The following is a 25,134-nucleotide window of genomic DNA, read 5'->3' on the forward strand; positions in this document are numbered from 1 at the left end:
ATATGTTTGTGTATTAGCTATCTAAATGAACATTAAAAGGACGTCACTGTTTATATTTGCCATATTTCGTAAGCCAATGGCTGCTTTATCATAAGAATGTAAGGTGATTTTTCTTTTAGCACAGCCAGATTTTGTCTCCATAGGATTTGTACATTTTAGTCGAAATGCAGTTTTTACGTCGTTTATTTCAAGAATTCTCAAATGCCAATCAAAGTTTATTTTCCACAAAAAAACAAAAATACAAAATAAATTTATTGTATAAACATATCCATTTATCGATCCCGATTCTTGTTTACAAACTTCATGGAAATCTAGAAGTTTAAATCTATTGATGTAAATATTTCTATGATTTACACATTCATTAATATGTTTGTGTATTAGCTATCTTAATGAACATTAAAAGGACGTCACTGTTTATATTTGCCATATTTCGTAAGCCAATGGCTGCTTTATCATAAGAATGTAAGGTGCTTTTTCTTTTAACACAGCCAGATTTTGTCTCCATAGGATTTGTACATTTTAGTCGAAATGCAGTTTTTACGTCGCTTATTTCAAGAATTCTCAAATGCCAATCAAAGTTTATTTTCCACAAAAAAAGAAAAATACAAAATAAATTTATTGTATAAACATCTCCATTTATAGATCCCGATTCTTGTTTACAAACTTCATGGAAATCTAGAAGTTTAAATCTATTGATGTAAATATTTTTATGATTTACACATTCATTAATAATACGCTACCTTAAATGCTTACTATATCGTTTGAGGCAAAAATTTATGTGATCGTTTGACTATGTATTTCGAATATTCGGAAGCATAAAACGCAAAGGTAGGTTGTTAAAAGCGTTAGGCTGAAATCAACAAATGATAAAATCGATAGTTTCTAAAAGGTTTAAAATTTACGGTTCTTAAACATTTAAGGTTAAGATTTTACGAAACAGGTTTTTTTTATGCCAAATTTAGATAAATTAATAAACAACTTACAAACAACGTTTACATCAAAGTAGGTAGAGCTAACGGTTGATGTCCTGCCATTGGTTGCAGTACAGGTATACCTCCCGTCCGACGCCTTTGTAGCTCCTTGTAGGCTGATAGTTTGCTCTGAGGAAGAAAAAGGCCCGGGCCCTGTCCACATGTATGAGCAAGGCCAACAGGACGCTGAGCAGGTTACTGTAGCTAAGGTCTCACCAATTTCAACTGTATAATGTGTATCCGTTGGATCCAATGACCCACTGCTTGGACCGTCTGATAGGAAAAGTCATTGATTAAAGTTACACCCGTTAAATCATACAAAACGCATTGGTTCTCATTTCGGAAATACATGCTTATGATTTTTAAGCCGGATACTGACTCTTAAGAGTTTAAGGCAGTATAAACGTTGTTTCAACCGTACAGCTCTTTTGTATTCAGATGATGTATTCGCTTTTATAAGCTGTATGAAAAAAGAGTGATATCATATTTGAGAATAAGCTGTTTTGGTCTGATCAACAGCAGTGTACCCTTGATAACTACACTTTATAAATCTTTAAGAAAGTACTTTCAAAAAACGTTACACTCACGTATGACTTTAATACTGAGTGTTTTTTCCCTTGTCGTAGCCCCGGTCCGAGATGCCATGCACGTATACTGACCAGCTTCATTAACTGACAGCGCCATCAAATTCAGAACATCTGTGTTTACAATGGTAGTTTGTCCGCTTGACCACGAGAAGCTGCACCCGTTACAGTCAGCTTGACACATGACTGGGTCGAGAATAGTGTTCAGGAGCTTTTCATAGGACGTGATATTGGGGCTGAAGCTTACACTGTCTGGACCGTCTGAGGAAAAAAAACAATTCAACAAATATACAGCATCCTACGCAGACAAAGGACTTGGGCACGAACGACATATATGGCCTTTCTAAAAAGACATGACTGAAGCTTAGAATCCGGGTCATCTGACGGAAATTTAAATAACATAAATACAGCCCCGTTCGCAGACACGTGATTGCAGCGAAAGAAGAGTTCATGGGCTTCTGAAAAGACGTGGCTGCAGCTGACACTGTCTGAACCGTCAGAGGGAAATAGAAATATAAGATATACACAGCCTCGTCCACATACACGTGATTGGCGCAAGAACAAAGTTGAGTACTTTATCATAGAACTCGGCTGTGGGGCTGACGATTACACTCTACGGACCTTCTGAAGAAAATAGAAATATATCATGAATACAGTCTCGACCACTATAGTGTGACTTGGGGCAACATTCGTGACCTTTTAAAAAGACGTTGAAGCCGATCTCACGCTTACATTTCCTGACCGGCTGAGGGAAATATAAAAGAACGTTGAGGCGGAAGAGAGCTAAGAGTATCTAGACGAGCTGAAGGCAATGTAAATATCATAATTATGAATATAGCATAGCCCAAAGACACTGGTGAGGACAACGTTCATTGTCTATTTAAACGCTATTAAAGCGGGAATAAAGTTAACAGTCTCTGGACCGGCTGAGGGAAATATAAATACCATACTTAGCTCATGATTTTCGTAAAAGACTAGGAAGCGGGAATGAAGTTTACAATCTCTGGACCGTCTGTGGTAAATATAAATGTAATATATATATATATATTGTTCAAAGACACGTGACTTGGAAGGACAAGTTCATGGTTTTCTTAAAAGACGTAGAAGCGGGAATGAAGCATACACTCTCTGGACTGTCTGAGAGATATATAAATACAATTTAAATATGTTTCGTCCAAAAACACGTAACTTGAGAGGACAAAGTTCATGGTCTACTTTAAAAACATTGAAGTTGAGCTGATTCTTATAGTCTCTTGACCGGCTGAGAGAAACATCAATACCATAATTAAAATTAAATGACTTCGTAGCTGGACTGAAGCCTACACTTTCTGGACCGTCTGAAGGAAAAATAGATACAATATGAATTTAGCTTCGTCACGTGACTTGGAAGGACAGATATCATTGCCTTTTAAAAAGACGTTGCATCAATGCTGAAGTTTCCACTCACTGGACCGTCTGAGGACAATAAAAAACATAATATAAGCATAGACTCGTACTAAGAGACGTGACTGTGAAAAGAACAGAGTTCAGGACTTTCTCATGAGACGCGTCAGCTAACCTAAAGCTAATATAACCAGGTAGTCTTTTATTCCTAGTGTGAGTGTTTTCCAGGTATATGTTCCGTTATGTTTGAATAGCTTCAGTGTGATAAGAGTCTCATGGCAGTAAACACCATTATCTAACAAATCATGTATTCACTGTCATTGCACAATGCATAAAACCCTTTGTAACTTTTCCTTTCTTCTTTATTTTTGACTTGCTTCCCTTGAGAGACAAAGCTATATATAAGGATTCAATTAATACGTTGATGACTATACATGTATTCACTATTTAGCTGGCCTGGTAAGAATCTTTTCCTTTTCAATTGTCTTAGGTATATTTTGCATGCTGTTTTGTAATTGTGTATTTATGTCATTTTGACTTTATAATATTCTTAAAAAACTCTATATTTGTTAAAGGTTTTTATCTACTCCCAATAAAATATCGAACTACAAAGGCTTATAACATAGCCCCATAAGGTCAAGATTGTGTTTCCTAAGTCAAAGAGATTTGGAAATGATATTGCAATACTTTACATATACCTCAAAATACAAATTAGAAAAATTACATAAGAATAATTTAAAAGGGCCTATAAATCAAATAAACAAGCATTTATTTATTTGTTAACGATATAAATATGTTACATGAAAAATATTTTAATAAAACTTGCATGTACTCTAATACTAATTACAATATTCACGAAGTTTGAAATGATGTATTTACTGTAAATATTAAATTGCAGAATCCCTCATCAAACGCTTTGTTGATAAACAACGGTACATACACAGAACGTTTAATGTTAATCCTAAACTCTCGGACGACGTGTACCCGTTAGTAACGTTTTCAGTTGCCGAACATTTCATGACAATGGTGCTATCCGTCTTCCGTACGTTAGAAATAGTGAGTTGGTGTCTGGAAGCAGAGTATGTGTAACGCTTGCCGGCAGGGTTTGTCTGACCATCTATCTTCCAGGTGTAGGATAAACTAAGCCCGTGGTTTGTCGGTGTGGTTGTGGAGGTACTACTGCACGTGACAGTGACATTTCCACCGACTGAAGGGTCATTGTTTAACGAAATGGTAGGTGGTTCTGGAACTCCTTCAAACAACAGATTATACATATTACTCTAAATAGTTACTTTGTATGTTACTATATATAGTAACACATGTGCGCAAGGATTCCGCGAGTATTTGCATGACTCAGCGATTAACAGTTTTGCGGCCCGGGCCGTTAATCGATTATCATTTTGCGACCCGTAGAACGTACTGTAGTGATCTGGGAACCAGTCACTTTCTCTGTTATTATCTATTTAAATAACCAGTCTAATAGATGCTTTTTTTACCCCCATCATATAATGTAGGGAACCAGCTAACAGGAAATAGACAGACTTTGACCGACGACGACTGATACCTGACGTACATTAACGTTCTGAATATCACTTTTTACATATATCATCATCCTTTACAAGATTCGACGCTTGAGAGATCATCTTTATTCAGGAATGTTATTTGGATGTTAGTTTATATGTCGGATATACACTAGTACGCACGTGTATTCAATTTACGACTTTTAATCCAATTTGGCGACTGTTAAATAATGTCTCATCTTAATAATCACAATTTATTGATCTGCCTAAACATACTCATTAGTATAATCCTAAAGGGAGACAAACGCGAACGCAGTTTAGGAAAATATGCTTGTGTTTGATAACCAGTGTGGACTATACGGCGGCGTTTTTATACACTGTTTTCTGTTGACATTCTAAAACCAAAAGAAAGGACGTGGTGAAATTAAATTTTCTACTTGAAAACAACAACTGTACAAACATGTTGGAATTAATAATACGAGGTTTTTGTTTGTTTAAGTACAAACAATCGTTCCACGTGCTACGTGTTAATGTTTATATCATTGAATTTGGTCATTTTAGACATTAAACGACAGATGTCCGTGATTTGTACTAAGGAAATTCGGATAGACGTTTTGGATCTTTCAAGATGAACAATTGAAATTGATGGGAACATTAAATGACAACACAATTTTGCTTGCCATTTGGCTGACTCTCAAAAACTAAATTTAATTTGAGAGAGAGTCAATAAATCGTAGTCAAGCCAGAAGAAAATAAGAACTCACAACTGGACTGCATGTAAACTTTCTACGAAGCCCTCAAACTTACAAAAAAAGAAAAATAATTGTTATAGAGGTTAATACACGGCGTAGCCGGGCCGTTGAATCACAATTGGCCCTCGTGCTCAAAATGACCCTCGACTACCTCTCGGCCATTATGAGTCGCCTGGGCCAATTATCACTCAACGGCCCGGCAACGCCGTGTATTAACCTCTTATTAACACACCGAATAGGAAATATATATTCGTAGCCTGTGAACGATATATATATATATATATATATATATATATATAGGGAATCATTTTGAGGAATTGATAAGATAACAGTGACGGCAAAGTGATAAAACATAGGGTGATAAATACCTAGTACGAAAAGTGTTGTGCACGCCTTTTCTTCTTTTGATTGGGCTTCGATGACTTTATATTGTCCAGCTGACACTCTCTGTACATTTGATAACGTGATGGAAAAGTCACCGTTGGCAGCATTTCGTGCAGTTTGTAAGAACGCATTTGTCTTGTTGCATAACCACACCGTTATATAAATCTATGTTCATTAAAAAGGTTTCGTCCTTCCAAATCTGGTAGCTAATAACGCCTTGAGTTTTCACAGTTGTAATCAATGAAAGTTTTAAAACGTCATCATGTACCCTTTGAAAAAGTCGAGGAGAACTTGCTGGACATGCATATACCGTACCTGAACAAAAACACATATTTTCAGTATATTGTCGACAGGAACAAGTAGTTTCAAAATGAACGCATACTGAATCCAAATGAAAACATGTTAATATTTGTGTTTACATTTTGGCAACAGCTTGGTAACTAGATATTTTCGTTTAAAAATAAAATTCTGATCATCAGATTTGGACAGGTTTATTACCCGGATATTAGCCTAGATAATTCGGTTAAACACGGTAAAACATGGATCGTATTGAAGATCCAATTGAATTTTGATATCAAACTGAAAAATGAAATTATGATATTTCACTTTCATCCTATAATAAGGTTATTGTGATTAAAATTCATTCATTAGAATATTTGAAGTTTGAAATAGCCTAATATCGGTTTTTACTTTACATGAAATATTAACATTTTTGGTATGTACGACTGTGACGCATCAAACTATTTACTTGCGTAAGTAAATACTAACAACTGTAACCATTCTTCCATGCATACTTTACACATTTTCAATCAAAAATAAAGCGTGTTCATGCTTCCGGCATGCTACAATTTGTGAGAATGGAACGGAAAGTGTATATGAAGATTTCTCATTTAGTCTCGGTAATTTCAGACCAGACTCTTGAGCATGTTGCAAATTTATAAATGACTGATATAAATATGTACATTTGTCCACGAGTGATAAAGGTTGAGGTAACTATCAAGAACCGTCAATACATTCAGGGAATATATAGTATATAGTATGTGTGTGATTCGATTCAGGACTTTTGAGTGAAGATCCTGTCATTGTAGAAAAATACCTTTAACGTAAACTTAATTGGCATGTCCAATGCATTTTGTTGGATACATTTGGTTCAGCGGTTAAACCCTGGTAGTAAGTTTAATAGAAGTTTACAGGGATTTTACTAAAAAAATGCTTCAATGCTTTATCCTTGCATATGCATTGTTTATGAAAACAATATTCCAGTTCCATAGTTTAGTAACTATTAGGGTATTCCATGTATTAAATTCCCAGTCACTAATATTCCGTGCCTTTGATTTAATTGAGTATCAGAATAAAAATCTAAAAGTATTTGAGAAGGAATTCATGATCATGCATATACTATCCTAAGATGTTTATGTTAATTTGTTTTACAATTACATGACTATACTCTCAAAATAAAAATATCATTCTATGAAAGTGCAGTTTAAAGACCCGTGAATGAGGTTACAGATAAAAAAAAATATGTTTTTGTTTTCATTTTAATACAATAAATGGGCTATGCTATTGGGCATTTCTCAATTAAAGCAGAATCAGTGATAGGGATAAGTCAATTTAAATGATTCTTTAGAGGTAAGTTATGCCCAGCACCAGCGCTCATTTATTGACTGATTGCACGCACAAACTAAATACGCCCATGGAATAATAATGTTTAACACCTTTGCGAATATAAGGGTGTTTTTTATTTCCAGAAGTAACGATGATATATTTTCATATTTAAGAAGAAAATACTAAATCAAATTAAACTGATGAAAATGGACTGAATGTAATAATTCTATGACAAACTATTTAATCATGGTACGATATTTTACTGACTGACTGACTGACTGACTGACTGACTGACTGACTGACTGACTGACTGGCTGGCTGGCTGGCTGGCTGGCTGGCTGGCTGGCTGGCTGGCTGACTGACTGACTGACTGACTGACTGACTGACTGACTGACTGACTGACTGACTGACTGACCGACCGACCGACCGACCGACCGACCGACCGACCGACCGACCGACCGACCGACCGACCGACCGACCGACCGAGATATAAGATATTTGAGGTGAATCGCATTTTTTAAGAAATGGCTGGAATTATTTAACCAATACATTATTGAAGGACAGTTTCATATAATAATTTAAAATATCCCCGTAGCATCATAATTATATAGTAGTAAGCTAACTTGACATATTTGAGTTGTCTTTGATAAATTGATTAAACAATAACCACACAGTTGTTTCAAAAAGGTATTTTAGAAACACTTGATAATAAGTCACTTCTAAAATTCTTAATTAAGCAATTTTACCTGAAATCACCATAAGCCAAACACACACCAAATACATAGTTTTACTCATGGTATGAATATGTTCACACGTCCACTGTAAAACTGTCGATAAGCTTCTGTAAAAGGCTCCTCAACTTTATCTCTTCAATACATGGTATAACCGTAAGGTTTAACCACATAAACTATTTTCTATAGTATGCACATTTTAACTGTGATTCTCACCCTTACGTTTATGCCGCATTTTGTCAAGCTTTCAGAATGGTACTCAATGTACAACTTTGTATTAGTGTAATTTATGAAATATTTTCTAAAAAAGAATTGAACAGAATACACGATTATAATAAAGATGTAGATCAATACATTATTTTTCAAAATTTACCAGCAAAAAAGTAATCATGCAAATATTTCGCTTATACGACGACTTCTTTACTGACTATGGATAAAGGGTCCCTTGTATTCTTAACTTCATATAGAGGTTTTGAAATATTATGACCCGGGAGTCGATATATTTTGACCTGGGGTAACTAGTTTTGAAGGAGATCGACCGGAGGGTAGTAGTAGTAGTAGTAGTAGTAGTAGTAGTAGTAGTAGTAGTAGTAGTAGTAGTAGTAGTAGTAGTAGTAGTAGTAGTAGTAGTAGTAGTAGTAGTAGTAGTAGTAGTAGTAGTAGTAGTAGTAGTAGTAGTAGTAGTAGTAGTAGTAGTAGTAGTAGTAGTAGTAGTAGTAGTAGTAGTAGTAGTAGTAGTAGTAGTAGTAGTAGTAGTAGTAGTAGTAGTAGTAGTAGTAGTAGAGTAGTAGTAGTAGTAGTAGTAGTAGTAGTAGTAGTAGTAGTAGTAGTAGTAGTAGTAGTAGTAGTAGTAGTAGTAGTAGTAGTAGTAGTAGTAGTAGTAGTAGTAGTAGTAGTAGAAGTAGTAGTAGTAGTAGTAGTAGTAGTAGTAGTAGTAGTAGTAGTAGTAGTAGTAGTAGTAGTAGTAGTAGTAGTAGTAGTAGTAGTGTAGTAGTAGTAGTAGTAGTAGTAGTAGTAGTAGTAGTAGTAGTAGTAGTAGTAGTAGTAGTAGTAGTAGTAGTAGTAGTAGTAGTAGTAGTAGTAGTAGTAGTAGTAGTAGTAGTAGTAGTAGTAGAAGTAGTAGTAGTAGTAGTAGTAGTAGTAGTAGTAGTAGTAGTAGTAGTAGTAGTTGAATGAGGAGCAGTAGGAGCAGTAGTAAGGTAGCAAGGTCATCGATATCACTTATAGTTGTACCAATGTTAGTATCAACAGCAATAGCTGCACTGCACCAGCAACGCGTTCAGTAAAGATGTTTGAGGGGAACGTTCGCTGTTTGGTTTCCAGCTTAACTTTTATGCGCTGCGTTGCAACAGGGATACAAAACAAAACGTTTGCGAGCGTTTTGTAAACGCTCGCCTTACTGAACGCACTGCAGTGCCAGCTGAACTACTCATACTTGTTGACATAATATGTATTTATTTAAACTACAACATAAAATGGTCGGTTCTGTTTGGTGGGGTTTACTTTTGTATTGACATGTTGTGGGGAGTCATTATTCGAATGGGGGTGTGCACTTTTTAGAGGAAATGAGTCACATCTAAAGAATAATGACCAGGAGTCGTGATATTGAGGGGTTAAAACATTTTCGGATCACCAACGAACAGAAAAGAAAAGGTTCTTGAGGGATAGATGTTGACATCGTGAATGATCTAGACTGAAATAAAATAGTTGAACATTTCAAGACAAACAGTGAGGGAAAGGGGTCGTTCTATAAAGCATGTGGAACAGTATAATATATAAGCATATACTTAGACACATGGATCAGTATTGTTTTCATTGATACATTTTCTTACATTGAAGGTCTTGAAAAGGTTTCGAGGATCCTTTTATATTCTTTTTTACGCAAATTGCAATATCAAATCAGTAAATAGTTTTTCTATTTTATAATAGATAACTAAATCGCGTGTTGTATTGTAGTTTTCAATAGCTTTTACAAGATGATATCACTGTTAATACAGTTGTATTGTTTATTAAATTTTAAAATTCGAATGTTGTCTTGACAACATAAGTTTAATCATACTGTGAGTTCATCTTAAATACTTACTGTTTAAATTGTAAAAGTACTCGGACTGTAAGTCTAATTAAAACCAGAGTAAAGTACGCTCCTAAATAAACATATCAAGTCTAGTCCCTAGAGGTATTTGTGTGCATTTTTTGTCCAGAGCGTTTCTTGATATATTGTGTCGGGGGATGTCTGAAGTTTATTTTTAGCGAAGGTGGACAGCTGGCATCCCCCAGGTTAACATGGTAACCAAGACAACAACCAAGATGGACGCCGTTTTCTTAGCTCATGACTAGTCTTACAGTATTTATTATAACTATTTAACATACACATTAATTCACTTAAATGTTTGAACTAAGTTATGAACATATGCTAAGATTTCTAACACACTGACCATCAAGGTCAGCAAAGGTCAAGGTCAATGTCTTTCAAGGTTGGAGTATGAAAAATACCTCAAATTTGAAAATAATTTTCGTTTAATGTTTTGTGGCAGAAATGTAAACTGTTCCCTCATTTAAAAAATATTTTAGGGTAAACTTTTCAGATGATTTCTTAAAGCTGCACTCTCACAGAGTGTCAGATTCAACATTTTAAAAAAAAAATGTCCTAGAATCGGCTCATTTTGGCATCAATGCCTTGGTTTACTGCGGGAAATTTCTTTTTCTTAAAACGTTATTAATCCTTTAAGCCATAACATATCAATTTTTGAACGTAGATATAATAAAGTGAGATTGGATATTTTGTCAGCAGTCTAATATAACTGGTTTGCAGACATTCATGCAGAAATTGGCTAATTCAAAGAAAAAAAAATTGTTAAAACGATAAATATGTGAAAGTGCAGCTTTGAATGCCATTAAAACGAAAGGCTGCTATAACAATAGTTGTATGGCAAATTTGCTAGCCTAAGTTGGTTACACTCAATTGAAAGTGTATCTTTTATACAATGTGCTTTTTGTTAGCATACATTACTGAATTTTTCAAGGTCATTTGAAAGTAAAATAATGTTTTTAATTAATTTGAATTTGATTTCACAAGATGTTGTAGAAACGTTATGGGCTCTTTAGTTTAACAGTGAACCGTTTTAAGTGTTTGTGAAAGCAGCTAGGCGTGGTGTCATCCTAATACATGTTACCAAAAACAGGCTGCTCCAAAGAGGCTTTTATCTGACATTGTAAATGTTTTACTTTTAAATATGCATCTTAAAGAATAGAGGATAACTGTTTGGTAATGAACTTCATAATATTGATATACAAAACTAAACAATTCAGAAACAAGGACGAAATGATCATTTGAATTTTAAAATGCGAATATCAACAATATCAACTGTGTTATTTATAACATCACGATGTTTGACTGGATTTCTCAAAAGATAATTAAAATCAAAGAGCATTTAGAATCATATATCATCTCTTTTTTCATATAAAAAAACAACAACAGATTTATTACAATTTACCTCACTTGACCTCATCCAGTGCTTAACAAACTACATGTATACTATTTGTGTAAATTTCACATAAATCCATTCAGTCGGATGCTAACCACTGTTCAAGTTAATCCAGTGCTTTACCGACCTAGTCTGTAAACAGTTTGGAACCAACAACCCCAAAGTATTTAGGCTCATGTTTAATGTATAACTGTTTAGCAAACCATTAAATGTTGCTACCTAAGCATACCGAGTGCTTTTTCAGTGCCAAGCCAATTCCAAATTGTCTATTTTAGATACAATGGGTACTCAACAACTTTTTTTAAGAGCTTAATACTCCCATCTAATTTGTTCGGTCAAGCCTACTTATTATTAAAACCCAAGAAAGGTTCTACTAAGGCCAACCCAGAGCTTAATCAACCACATTTTGTCTACTACCAATCCTAATCGGCCACGTAGTCATCAACGACTGGCTCTGTTCAAGTCTGCCTTGTATTCAATAAACATTGTATTACTTAGTTTTGAGTTAAACATGCCATTAATGGGAGTCTTTCGAGTCGATAAAGTATTAAATGAACCACAGTTTTGCTATATGGAGACTATTTAGTGCCAAACAAATCCACAAATGGTAGTATCAAAGTAAATTTAGTGCCTAGTAAATCTCATTGTAGCTCCAATAAAACTCATATAGTGTCAAGCTCTAGAAAAGCCTACACATTGCCAAATAGACCACATAAATTGACAACCATGAAGCCCCTTAAGCGCCAAACAAACACATATTCAACTCTAGTTCAGATAACTGGGTGTCTTACATACCATATGTTGGCACCATAAAAGCCATTTAGAGCCAAACAAACACATATGCAACTCTTATTTAGACTACTCAGTGTCTTAAATAACACATGTTGGCACCAAAAAAGCAATTTAGAGCCAAACAAACTCATAAACAACCCTACTTCAGACTACTTAGTGTCTTACATACCACATATTGGCACCCTAAAAGACATTTAGAGCCAAACAAACACACATACAACTCTAGTCAAGACTACTCAGTGTCTTACATACCACATGTTGGCACCCTAAAAGACATTTAGAGCCAAAGAAACACATATAGAACTCTAGTTGAGACTACATAGTGTCTTACATACCACATGTTGGCACCATAAAAGCCATTTAGAATCAAGGAAACACATATGCCACTGTAATATAGACTAATTAGTGCCTAACATACGATATGTTAGCAACCATAAAGCACATTTAGAGCCAAACAAATACATATGCAACTCTAGTTCAGATAACTGGGTGTCTTGTATACATCATGTTGGCACCATAAAAGCCATTTAGAGCCAAACAAACATATATGCGACTCTAATTAAGACTACTCAGTGTCTTACATACCACATGTTGGAACCATAAAAGCCATTTAGAGCCAAACAAACACATACTACAACTCTAGTTCAGACTGCTCAATGTCTTATATACTATATAGGCACCATAAAAGCCATTTAGAGCCAAACAAACACGTATACAACCCTACTTCAGACTACTCAGTGTCTTACATACCACATGTTGGCACCATAAAAACCATTTAGAGCCAAACAAACACACATACAACTCTAGTCAAGACTACTCAGTGTCTTACATACCAGATGTTGGCACCCTAAAAGCCATTTAGAGCCAAAGAAACACATATGGAACTCTAGTTAAGACTACTTAGTGTCTTACATTCCACATGTTGGCACCATAAAATCAATTTAGAGCCAAGGAAAACATATACCACTGTAATATAGACTACTCAGTGCCTAACATACGATATGTTAGCAGCCATAAAGCACATTTGAAGCCAAACAAACACATATGCAACTTTAGTTCTGATAACTGGGTGTCTTGCATATCACATGTTGGCACCATAAAAGACATTTAGAGCCAAACAAACACATATGCAACTCTAGTTAAAACTACTCAGTGTCTTACATACCACATGTTGGCACCATAAAGCCCATTCAGAGCCAATCAAACACATATGCAACTCTTATTTAGACTACTCAATGCCTAATAGACCACATGTTTGCAGCCAACAAGCCCATTTGGAGCCAAACAAACCAATTTGTCCCTCTAATGAAGCGTACGCAGTGCCATAACAATCATATTCTGGCATATAGGTTTTGTGTTATCAAAGTAAGCCTAATTAATCGGGTCTTGGTCGCACATTGTGGCAACAACATTTGGCAATATGTAGTGTAATTGCACCAGTTGTTTAAATTAAATCTTGCACTTTTCTCTGATTACTGAAATAATATAATGAACATATATGACGGCCAGCTCTGTAACCATATTGTGAATGAACATGCCGTGATAAACTTTCAAAAAAAACTTCTTAAAAGAAGATATAGACACAAAAACGCATCTCTTCGCGAATCTAACAGCAATAACAATCGTGAGATCACCAATTCAACTTTATAGTGTTACAATTAATGATGATTTAATAAATATAAATAAAAAGATACACTTTAACATCATTTTAAGTGAAATAACATACAATTTACAGTTTTTCCACAACTGTTCATCGAAACTAAACACAAACAACTTTGAAAGAAGAAAAGTATACAGAAAGTTTAGTTTTTGTTTTGTTCTTCCACCTTGAAATGACCTTGACCTTAACATTGAATGGGTCAATGTCATATTTCACTTTTAAGTACATCATTGGAGATGTAATATCCATGTGAATTTTCACTTTTATCCTTTGAAGGATAATTGGCATATTCGACTATAATATTTAATATGACTTTGCAATTTATGGTGGCAATCTATTATCTTAAGCGCCATCTTGGGTGCCATCTTGGATTATTTGGTCCGCACCAAGTTTTTGAAGTGTAAAGCACCAGTTTTAAAAAACACAGAATTTTCTGAACATTTTGGAATATAACACCACTTAATCTACTTTTGTTGCCTTAAATCATCTTATTGTCATTCAGGTTTTAATGCCTATAAGAGATTTAACATTCAGGTGGTATGTAACATTTAGATGACATAAATAGTGGACCATATAAATTTCAATGATGCATACATGACCATGATCACAATAATTAAATAAGGATTTGAAGCATCAATGTAAATTGACTTAAACATCAAAATACTAAATAGCCTTTAAAGTCTATTGAAACATGTTACTTGTATAATATTACAATTAGAACATTTTTCAGCAAAAATCAGAATAAGGTGGTGGTACGTAATTGGCTGGTATTCCTTACCATTACACCATATGCGGTCCTCTTTTGGATTATTATGATAGGAATTAATTACACGTTACAGACCTATGCACTTTAAATGTAACATTTCATTAATTTGTAAATTTATTAAAAACAATTTGAGGTAAATAACTGATTTTTTAACACTTTTTCACAATTCGATCTTGAAATGACCTTGACCTTTACCTTTGCTGACCTTGATGGTCAGTGTGTTAGAAAGCTTTGCACATGTACATAACTTACTTCGAACATTTAAGTCAATATATGTTTGTGTTAAATAGTTATAATAAATATTTTAAGACTAGTCATGTGTTAAGAAAACGGCGGCCATCTTGGCTGTTGTCTTGGTTACCATGGTAACCGGGGGGATGCCAGTTGTCCACCCTCGCTAAAAATGAACTTCAGACATCCCCCGACACAAATATACCAAGAAACGCTCTGGATATAAAAAAACACATATACCTCTAGGTTGTGTACTCGCACAAACTGTCACTTTAAATATTTTGAATCGAGAATTTTTACACCACATATTGCATCTGAACTTACTAATGCCTTGTTTTCTGTGAACAAGATTTCTTTATCATAAACATCATCTAGAATACATTGTACAAAACTGTTTTAAATAACAAGATTGTTCCATCTGTAGTTTTGCATTATTGGGCCTCATCAATTTAAGTTTGGGCAAACGTTTTTTTCTGACCAAATAGTCAATTTAGTACCACTCATCGCTACCGTTTGTGTTGAGGAGCGGCTTTCGATTTTGGAATTATTTTTGTGAAAACGTTTGTGTATATAATCACAAACTACTTTTGTACATTCAACCTTAGAATTAACCCTTTCATTTTCAAAAACAATTTAGACTTTTCTCTCCATAACCGAGTCTAGAGTACACTTGATTCCCCTTTAACTATGCTATGATTCAATAAAACTGATCAAAATATAAAAGAAATCTATAGCGGTTTTCCTTTTATAATCAGTTCGCTTTTTACTTTTAGCGAAATACGAATGTTACGCAACAAACCTTGTGGTATGACCACAATGATTACAAGTGCAATCGATTTTGCCGTACGACATTTTATGAGGGAAAACAAAATAAAGACAAATCTAACGCTGACTCGTCGAGAAATAAATACTAGTATGTGTTAAGAATGTCCATGATACCCATAGATAATGAGAAAAACAATGTTAGTTGACATTCAGATCTGGTCACATTCCGCCGCAAATATAAATTGTGTTAATATATGCAAGCACACTCGAATGCTACTACCAAGAGTATTGTCCCCATATGTCTAGCTGGGATGTAAGTTTCCAAGCGAAATGTACCCAAATCACCATGTCGGTTGTAGGTTTCCAAGCAAAGTGACTCAATATCGCAGGTGGGTTGTAGGTTTCCAAGCAAAGTGGGAAGAAGGTTTCCAAGCGAGGTGTCCCAATATCCCTAAGGGGGGTGTAGGATTAAAGGCGAAGTGTCCTAATAATCCTAGGTGAGTTATAGGTTTCCAAGCGAAGTGACTCTATATACTGAGGTGGGTAGTAGGTTTACAACTGAGGTTTCCAAATATTCCTAGGTGGGAAGTAGGTTTCCAAGCGAGGTATCTCAATATCTTTAAGTGGAAAGAATGATTCCAAAGGAGGTGTCACAATATCCCTAGGCGGGAATTAGGTTTCTAAGCGAGGTGTCTCAATATCCCTGGGTTGTTTAAAGGATTCCAATAGAAGTGTCCTTATATCCCTAATTGGGTTGTAGTTTTCAAGGCGAAGTGTACCAATATCCCTAGGTTGGTTGTAGGTTTCCAAGCGAAGTGAACCTGTATCCCTAGGTTGGAAGTAGGTTTCCAAGCGAGGTATCTCAATATCTCTAGGTGGAAAGAATGATTCCAAAGGAGATGTCACTAAATAAAGGTGGGAATTAGGTTTCTAAACGAGGTGTCTCAATATCCCTAGGTGGTTTGAAGGATTCCAATATAAGTGTCCTTATATTCGTAAGTGGGTTGTAGGTTTCAAGGCGAAGTGTACCAATATCCCTAGGTGGAATGTAGGTTTCGAAGCGAAGTAACCCTGTATCCAGAGGATGGTTGTAGGTTTCAAAACTAAGACTCCCTATATCCCTAGGTTTGTTGTTTATTTCCCAGCGAGGTGTCCATATATCCCAAGGTCGGAAGTAGGTTTCTAAGCGAGGTGTTCCTATATCCCTACGTTGATTGTAGGTTTTCAAGCGAATTGACCCTATATCCCGAGATGAGAATTAGGTTTCAAAGCGAAGTATTCCAATATCTTTAGGTGGGAAGTAGGTCTCCAAGCGAAGTGTCCCAATATCTCTAGATGGTTTGTAGGTTTCCCAGGGAAGTGTCCCATTATCCCTAGATGGGTTGTAGGTTTCCAAGCGAGGTGTCCCTATATCACCAGGTGGGAAGTAGGTTTCCAAGCGAAGTTGCCCAATATCCCTAGGTTGGAGGTAAGTCTCAAAACGAGGTATCCCAATATCCCTTAGTGTGAAGCAGTTTTCCAATCGAGGTTCTACTTTATTTAAAGGTGGGAAGAAGGTTTCCAAACGCAGTGACTCTGTATTCCTAGGTTGGAAAAATGTTTCATAGCAAAGTGACCCAATATCCCTAAGTGGGAAGTAGGTTTCCAAGGGAAGTGTCACAATATCCCTAGGTGGGAAATAGGTTTTAAAGTGAAGTGCCCACATATCCCTAGGTGGGAAGTAGGTTTCCAAGCGAAGTGTCACAATATCCCTAGGTGAAAAATAGGTTTTAAAGTGAAGTGACCCAATATCCCTAGGTTGGAAGTAGGTTTCCAAGCGAGGTATCCCAATATCCCTAGATGAGAAGTAGGTTTCCAAGCGAGGTGTCCCAATATCCGTAGGTGGGAATTAGGTTTCCAAGCGAGATGACCCAATAGTGGGTGGGTTGTAGTTTTCCATGCGAAGTGTTCTAATATCCTTACGTGGGTCGTAGGTTTCCAAGTGAAGTATTCATACAACGCTAGGTAAAGAAATAAATTTCCAAGCGAAGTGATCAAATATCCCCAGGTTAAAAGTTGGTTTCATAAAAGCGAGGTATCCTAATATCCCTCTGTGGGAAGCAGATTTGCAAGCGAGGTGTCCCAAGGTTGGAAGTAGGTTCAAAAGCGAGGTATTCCAATATCCGTACGTGGGTTGTAGGTTTACAAGCGAAGTGTCCAAATATCCCTAAGGGGGTATTAGGTTTCAAAGAGAAGTGTCCCAATATCCCCAGATGTGTTGTAGGTTCCCAAGCGAAGTGACACTATATCCCGCGGCGGGTTGTAGGTTTCTAAGCGAAGGGTATCTATATCCCTAAGGGGGAGGTATGTTTACACGAAAAGAGTCACTATATCCTAAAGTGGGTTGTAGGTTTCCAAGCGAGGTGATCTAATATCCCCAGATGAGTATTAGGTTTCCAAGCGAGTTGTCCCAAAATGCATAGGTTGTTGGTGGTAGGTTTCCAAGCAAAGTGACCCTATGTTCTGAGGTGGGTTGTAGGTTTCCAAGCCAGGTTTCCTCATATCCCCTAATGGGTTGTAGGTTTCCAAGCGAAGTATCCCCAAATCCCTAGATTGGTAGTTGGTTTCCAATCGAAGTGACCCTATGTTCTGAGGAGGGTTGTAGGTTTCCAAGTGAAGTATTCCTATATCGCTAGGAGGTAAATAAATTTCCAAGCAAAGTGACCCAATATCCCCAGGTGGGAAGTAGGTTTCCAAGCGAAGTGTCCTAGTATAACAAAATTGGAAGTAGGTTTTAAATCGAGGTATCCCAATATCCCTAGGCGGGAAACAGGTTTCAAAGCGAGGTAACACAATATTCCTAGGTGGGTTGAAGGTACCCAAGCGCAGTGTAGTTATATCCCTAAGTAGGTTGTAGGTTTCCAAGCGAAGTGCTCCTATATCCCTAGGTCGGGAGTGGCTTTTCAAGCAATACCAATATCCCTTAGTGAGAAGTAGGTTTCCAAGCGAAGTGATCCTATTTCGCTAGTTAAGAAGTAGATTTCCAAGCAAAGTGACCCAATATCCCTAGGTAGGAAGAAGGTTTCCAAGCGAGGTGTCCCAATATTCCTTGATGGGTTGAAGGTTTCGAAGCGAACAATCCCTATATCAGTAGGTGCGTTGTAGGTTTCTAAGCGAAGTGTACTTATATCCCTAAGATGGTTGCAGGTTTCCAAGCGAAGTGTACTTATATCCCTAAGTTGATTGTAGGTTTCTAAGCGAAGTGTACTTATATCCTTAAGTTGGTTGAAAGTTTCCAAGCGAAGTGCTCCTATATTATATCCCTAGGTTGGAAATGGTTTTCCGAGCAAAGTGACCCAATATCCCTTAGAGTTTTGAAGGTTTCCAGGCGATGTGTACCAATATCCCTAGGTGGGAAGTATGTTTTCAAGCGAAGTGACACAATATTCATTGGAGCTTTGAAGGTTTTCAAGCGATGTGTCGTTATATCCTTTAGTGTGTTGTAGGTTTCAAAATGAAGTTTTCCTATACCCCTAATTAGGAAGTAGGTTTCCAAGCAAAGTGACCCAATATCCCTCGGTGGGAAGTTTGTTTTCAAGCAAGGTTTCCCAATATCCTTTGGTGGGGAAAACGTTTTAAAGCTAAGTGTCGCCATATCCAAAGGTGAGTTAAAGGTTTTCTAGCTAAGTGTCCCTGAATACGTACGTGGTTTGTAGTTTTCCAAGCAAGTTGACCCAATATCTGTAGGTAGGTTGGAAGTAAGAAGTGTCCCTATAACCCGTAAGAGGGTTGTAGGTTTCCAAGCATGGGTTCCGTTATATCCCTATCTGGGAAGTAGATTTCTAATCGAAACGTACCCACAATCTTAGGTGTATTGTATGTTTCCAAGCGAGGTGACCCGATATTCTTTGGTGGGAAGAAGGTTCCCAACCGAGGTGCCCAAAATTCCTAGATGTGTTTTAGGTTTCCAAGCAAAATGTACCCAAATCCTTAGATGGGCTTAAGGTTTTCAGGCGAAGTGTGCCTATATCCCTTAGTGCGTTGTAGGTTTCAATGCAAAGAAACCCTATATACCTAAGTGGGAGGTTGATAACCATGCAAAGTTTCCCGATATCCCCAGGTGTGTTGTAGGTATTCAAGCGAAGTGTCCCTATTTCCCTAGGTGGAAAGCAGTTTGCCAAGCGAGGTATCCAAATATCATAAGGTTGGAAATAGGTTTCATAGCGAGGTGTCCCTAAATCCCTAGATAGGAGGAAGGCTTCCAAGCGAGGTATCCCAATATCCCTAGGTTGGAAGAAGGTCTCCAAGCGAGGTGTCCCCTATATCCATATATATATAAGGAAGTAGGTCTCAAAACAAAGTGACTCAATATCCCAAGGTGGTAAGTAGGTTTCCAAGCGCAATGAACCAATATTCTTAGGTGGGAAGTAGGTTTACAAATGAGGTTTCAAAATATTCCTAGGTGTGAAGTAGGTTTCCATGCTAGGTGTCCCAATATCCTTAGGTGGGAAGTAGGTTTCCAAACGAAGTGTCCCAATATCCCTAGGTGAGAAGTAGGTTTCCAACCGAGGTGTCCTAATATCCCTTAGTGGGTTTTGGGTTTCCTAGCGAAGTGACCCAATATCCCTAAGTGGGAAGATGGTTTCCAATCGAAGTGTCCCTATATTCCTAAGTGGGTTGTAGGTTTCCTAGAAAGGTGATCCAATATCAATAGGTGGGAAGTATGTTTCCAAGCGAATAGTCGCTGTATACCTCAGTGGGAAGTAGGTTTCAAAGCAAAGTATCCCTTTATCCCTAGTTGGGTTGTAGTTTTCCATGTGAAGTGACCCAATATCCCTAAGTGGGTTGAAGATTTCAAAGCAAAATGCATCCAAATCTAAAGGTGGTGTTGTATGTTTCAAAGCTAAGTGTGATTATATACCTAGTTGGGTTGTAGTTTTCCAAGTAAAATGACCCAATATCCCTTAGTGGGTTGAAGATTTCCAAGTTTAATGTACCCAAATCTCCAGGTGTGTTGTAGGTTTCTGAGCGAATTGTCTCTTTATCCCTAAGTGAGAAGTAGGTTTTCAAGCAAAGTGTCCAAATATCCCTAAACAGTTAGAAGGTTTCCAAGCGAAGTTTTCTGATATCCCTAAGTGGGTTGTAGGTTTCAAAGCGATATGTTCCTTTTTCCCTAAGTGGAAATAACGTTTCAAAGCGAAGAGACCCAATATTACAAGGTGGGAAGACATTTTTAAAGCGAGGTATCCCAATATCCCTAGATCGGTAGTAGGTTTCCAAGCGAGGTTACTCAATATCCCTAAGTGGGAAAAAGGTTTCTAATTTCATTGTCCCTGTATATCGCAGTGGGAAGTAGGTTTCCAAGCGAAGTTCCCCGATATCCCTAAGTGAGATATTGGTTTCCAAGAAAGCTGTACCTACATTCCTTAGTGGGGAGTAGGTTTCCACTCTCATTGTCCTTGTATCTCTTACTGGGAAGTAGGTTTCGAAGCAAATTGTCCCTATATTCCTTAAGGGGTTGTTGGTTTCCAAGTGAAGTGTCCGTATATCCATTAGTGGGTTGTAGGATTACAAGCGAGGTGACCAAATTGTTCAAGATGGGTTGTAGGTTTTCAAGCCAAATGACTCAATATCCCGAGTTGGGAAGGGATTCACAAGCGAAATCTACCAAAATCTCCAAGTGTGTTGAAGGTTTCCTAACGAAGTTTGGCTATATCCATAGGTGGGAAGTAGGTTTCCTAACGAAGTGTCCCTTCATCCCCAGGTGGGTTTGAGGTATCCAAGCATGGTGTCCACATATCCTTAAGATGGAAGTTGGTTTCCAAGCGAAATTTACTCAAATCCCCTGGTGTTTTGTAGGTTTCCAAGAGAGGTGACACAATATCCCGATATCATACCGGTATTAAGTAGTAATCGGTCTTCAATTATATGGTTCCCAAACTAACAAGTGGTTGTCGGTCTTTAAGGATTTTGTCTCCAAACCTTAAAGTTGTTGTCGGTCTTCAAGGATATGGTCCCTTACCTACAAATGGTTTTCGGTCTTCAAGGATATGGTCCCCATATTGTTTAGTGTTTGTCCGTCTTCAACGATATGGTTCCACAACCTACAAGCAGTTTTCGGTCTTTAAGAATATGGTTCCCATATCTACATGCTAATGGCGGTCTTCAATGATATTGGCCCTATACTTACAAGTGGTTGTCAGTCTTCACAGTTATGGGCCTAAAACTGGCAATTGGATGGTTGTCGGTCTTCAAAGATATGGTCCCCATACCAACATGTGAATTTGTGTCTTCAACGATATGGTTCCCATACTAACTACTAACAAGCGGCTGTCATTCTTTAAGTATATGCTCCAACAACCGGCTAGTGGTACTCGGTTCTTAAGGACATGGTTCCCATACCTAACAACATTGATTGTCAGTCTTCAAAGATATTGTCCAAATACCTCTTAGTGGTTTTCTGTCTTCATGGATATGGTCTCTACAAGTGTTTTTGGTCTTCAATGATATGGCCCCCACCCAAACAGGTGGTTTTCGATATTCAAGGATATGGTACCGAAACCTATAAATGCTTGTCGATCTTCAAGAATATGGTAATCATATGTACAAGGGGTAGTCGGTCTTGAAGGAAATTGTCCCTATATAAACAAGTGGTTGTCGGTATTCAAAGATATGGTCCCCAAACCTACAACTGGTTCTCAGTCTTCAAGTATTAGAGACTAGGTGGTCTATGACCAAGTTTAATAACGACTTTGTTGTTTTTCATTGAAGTGTTTATGTAGCAATTTTTACTGCTGGCAGGGTTATTAGTCACACCCTTGCTCTGTGCTCTTTCGAGTACTCTAAGAATGTGTCTTGATTATATTTACTTGGAGACCCTATTTTAGATATTTTAGATCCGTTTCAATGGGCGCACATTAAACATTTCATTGAACATGCACTACCAAAGGTTTATTTTTTGCGACAATAATCAAAATTTCCTTTCTACCTTCAGTGCACAAAAAGATCGCTGACTGACCGTTTATATTGTAATTTTTGATTTAAAGATTTTTGGGGAATATAGATAGCATGGTTCAGTTAGTTCATGTTTTTGTGTTTTATTTTATCCTTGACTCATGTATTTTGTAATATGTTATGTTTAAAATGTACTTTTTATTGCATTGATCATTGTTCCGTTATAGTAATGAAAACCAGATAATTCTTACTTTGAAATTTTCATTAACATTTTCCTTTAAGTTGATATTGCAAAATCTTATTTTTGTGCCGATCTATAGTTCATTTAATGTCTAATGAGTGTTTCAATACACGTTTGTGTTAAATTTTCATTTCTATAGAAAACAATTATTACATTTAAGTTCATTGTTAATTTCAGTTAATCGTTGAAATTTGATCGTTACGACGTTGAAACGTTTAAAGTAGTACGTTGAACCGTTGTACGTTGGACCGTTGTTAGTTGTTCGATGTTTAAATGTTTTACGTGCATTGTTTGAGTGTAAGTAAAAGTGTAGATCGACATTGTCTATCAGTTCATTCCCTAATCTTTGTTAGGCTAAATCCACGCCCAGTGTTTAACCAAGTTGGAGGATGTGAAAAATTACAGTTATTGAGCAGTTATTGAACATGATTATCATGTGAACTGATTATTGCTTTGCCGCAGCAGAGCCGGCTTACGAGACCGAGAAACGGTCTACCCTAAAGGGTTGCGCATCTCGTTCATCGAAAATATCAAAGGGCCTTGAACTGACAATGTCCGAACAGGACATTGATAACGTGCGAGCATTAACAAATGACATCAAGGACTGTTCAAATGTATACGAAAGGGAACGTCAATGTCTCGATTTGTTTTCGAGCCAGAAACAGTCGCACATGTAAGATATGTTCGAAAGGGCGCTTGCTGATTATGACACTTTGTCAATCTGTGTCCAGAAATGGATTGAAGAAAGGCAACGAATATCGCCTATTCCAACTTTTCCGGGAAACGGCGTCAACGGATCGAGCTGAAGTTAGCCCAAATAGAAAAACGTCAAGATCTCTAACGGCAGCAGCTAGATTTGGAACATCGGTAGGCCGCGGCAAAGCGAGCGCTCGAATTGCAAGCCGTATAAGACGAGCTTACGCGAACGGAGCTAGAAGACGACAGCGACTCCATCTCCAGTGTTTCGAGTGCACCACAAACCAAGATCCGATCAATCGATTTGCTAAAACACTGTGCTTAATTCTGACAAAATGGTTCGGAAATATGTGAGTAGTATTAGTAGTGTTTCACCAAACGTTGGGTCTAAGTTAAGCCCCGATGCAGCTCAGTTCCAGAGTGCCTGATTTATTCAATGGACTTAAGGCTATGACCAAAAGGTTGAAGGAAAGTTTAAAACTACCAAAACCCGAGTTACAGACTTTCACTGGGAAACCAGTCGACCACTGCAAATTCATAAGCAATATTGAGACACATGTTGAGTTATTTAATTCAGTTTTGCCAGGGCAATTGTCGCAATAGTGTCGAAGATTGTGTAGTCTTGTCAGATAAAGAATTTGCTAGCGCCAAACAAGTTTTGTTGACTTGATATGGTAAGACCAATCTTGTAGCTAGGTCCCATTTTGAACGACTCATTAGGTAGCCCTGTTAAATCTAACGATATGCAAGGACTTATGAATATGTCACTTGATATGGGCAAGTGTCTGATTACGTTATCTCAAATAGGATTTATGTCTGATATAAATAACACTGAAAATCTAAAGAAAATTGTTTGGAGATTGCCTATGCATATTTGATGAACATGGTTCCAATGGGCTAGCATATTAATTGAACAGGGGTCTGAACCTACTTTTAATGACCTTCTAACGTATGTTCAAGGTAGGGCTCTTGTTGCAATTACAATGTATGGTCAAAACCTAGCCAACGAGACCAAACACTCGCAAGATTCGAAATTCAAGTTCACATCAAAAGCCACTTCTCAGCGTGAGAAAGCTGTGGCCTTGTACATTAGCGCTCGTTGTGCTGGTAGTAAATTTTCAGGTAATGAGTCATAGGTAAACCAACAGAACAGCAATTTATCTTGAGTGTATTTTAAACGGAAAAAAAACTTATCGACTGTGGCAACTGCTTTAAACTGCTTGATTATAGTAAAAAATGAGCATTACATAGGCATAAAATCTGCGAAAATTATCTGAACTTGTAAATGTTGTGCGGCATCAGATGTCACCTCGACTCAAGCGAAGGTAAGCTTACGTATCGTACCAGTTGCAGTTAAGAATGGGCCGGTACAAGCAACAGTGTACGCCTTGCCTGATGAAGGCAGTGACGTAACGTTTAGTAGCCATAATTTAGTAAACAGTTTGAAAATTTCGGGTACTCTTATTATCATTACAACAGTAAATCCATCTACCGAGCGAAGGACTGGTGTAGAATTAAACTCGAGATTAGTTCATTTGATGGAAACCAAGCAGATACCTTTAATAGGGTCGGTAGATCGACTACCTATTTCAAAGAGGTAGGAAAGTGGGGCCATTTAAATGGTCTTACTTTGAC

The 25,134-nt window shown here is 37.1% G+C and overlaps 1 protein-coding gene across 7 annotated transcripts in view; it reads right to left on the bottom strand.

The window, feature by feature from the left end:
* The window catches only part of LOC128236302 (carcinoembryonic antigen-related cell adhesion molecule 5-like), a 53,261-nt gene extending 45,212 nt beyond the window's left edge, over positions 1-8,049 (bottom strand). For 5 of the 7 annotated variants that reach the window (XM_052951195.1, XM_052951193.1, XM_052951191.1 and 2 more), the window contains exons 1-5: positions 7,946-8,049; positions 5,579-5,909; positions 3,879-4,190; positions 1,559-1,816; positions 984-1,244 (exon numbers count right to left, since the gene is read on the bottom strand). In XM_052951195.1, coding sequence (XP_052807155.1) covers positions 984-1,244; positions 1,559-1,816; positions 3,879-3,957 — 598 coding nt within the window. In that variant the 5' untranslated portion in view covers positions 3,958-4,190; positions 5,579-5,909; positions 7,946-8,049. Of the gene's footprint in view, positions 1-983; positions 1,245-1,558; positions 1,817-3,817; positions 4,191-5,578; positions 5,910-7,945 lie in introns of those variants that run through there. The other 2 variants (XM_052951192.1, XM_052951194.1) reach the window with 2 other exon arrangements.
* Between the last annotated feature and the right edge of the window lie 17,085 nt (positions 8,050-25,134).

The sequence above is a fragment of the Mya arenaria genome, chromosome 5, assembly GCF_026914265.1.
Source record: "Mya arenaria isolate MELC-2E11 chromosome 5, ASM2691426v1".
Taxonomy (NCBI): domain Eukaryota; kingdom Metazoa; phylum Mollusca; class Bivalvia; order Myida; family Myidae; genus Mya; species Mya arenaria.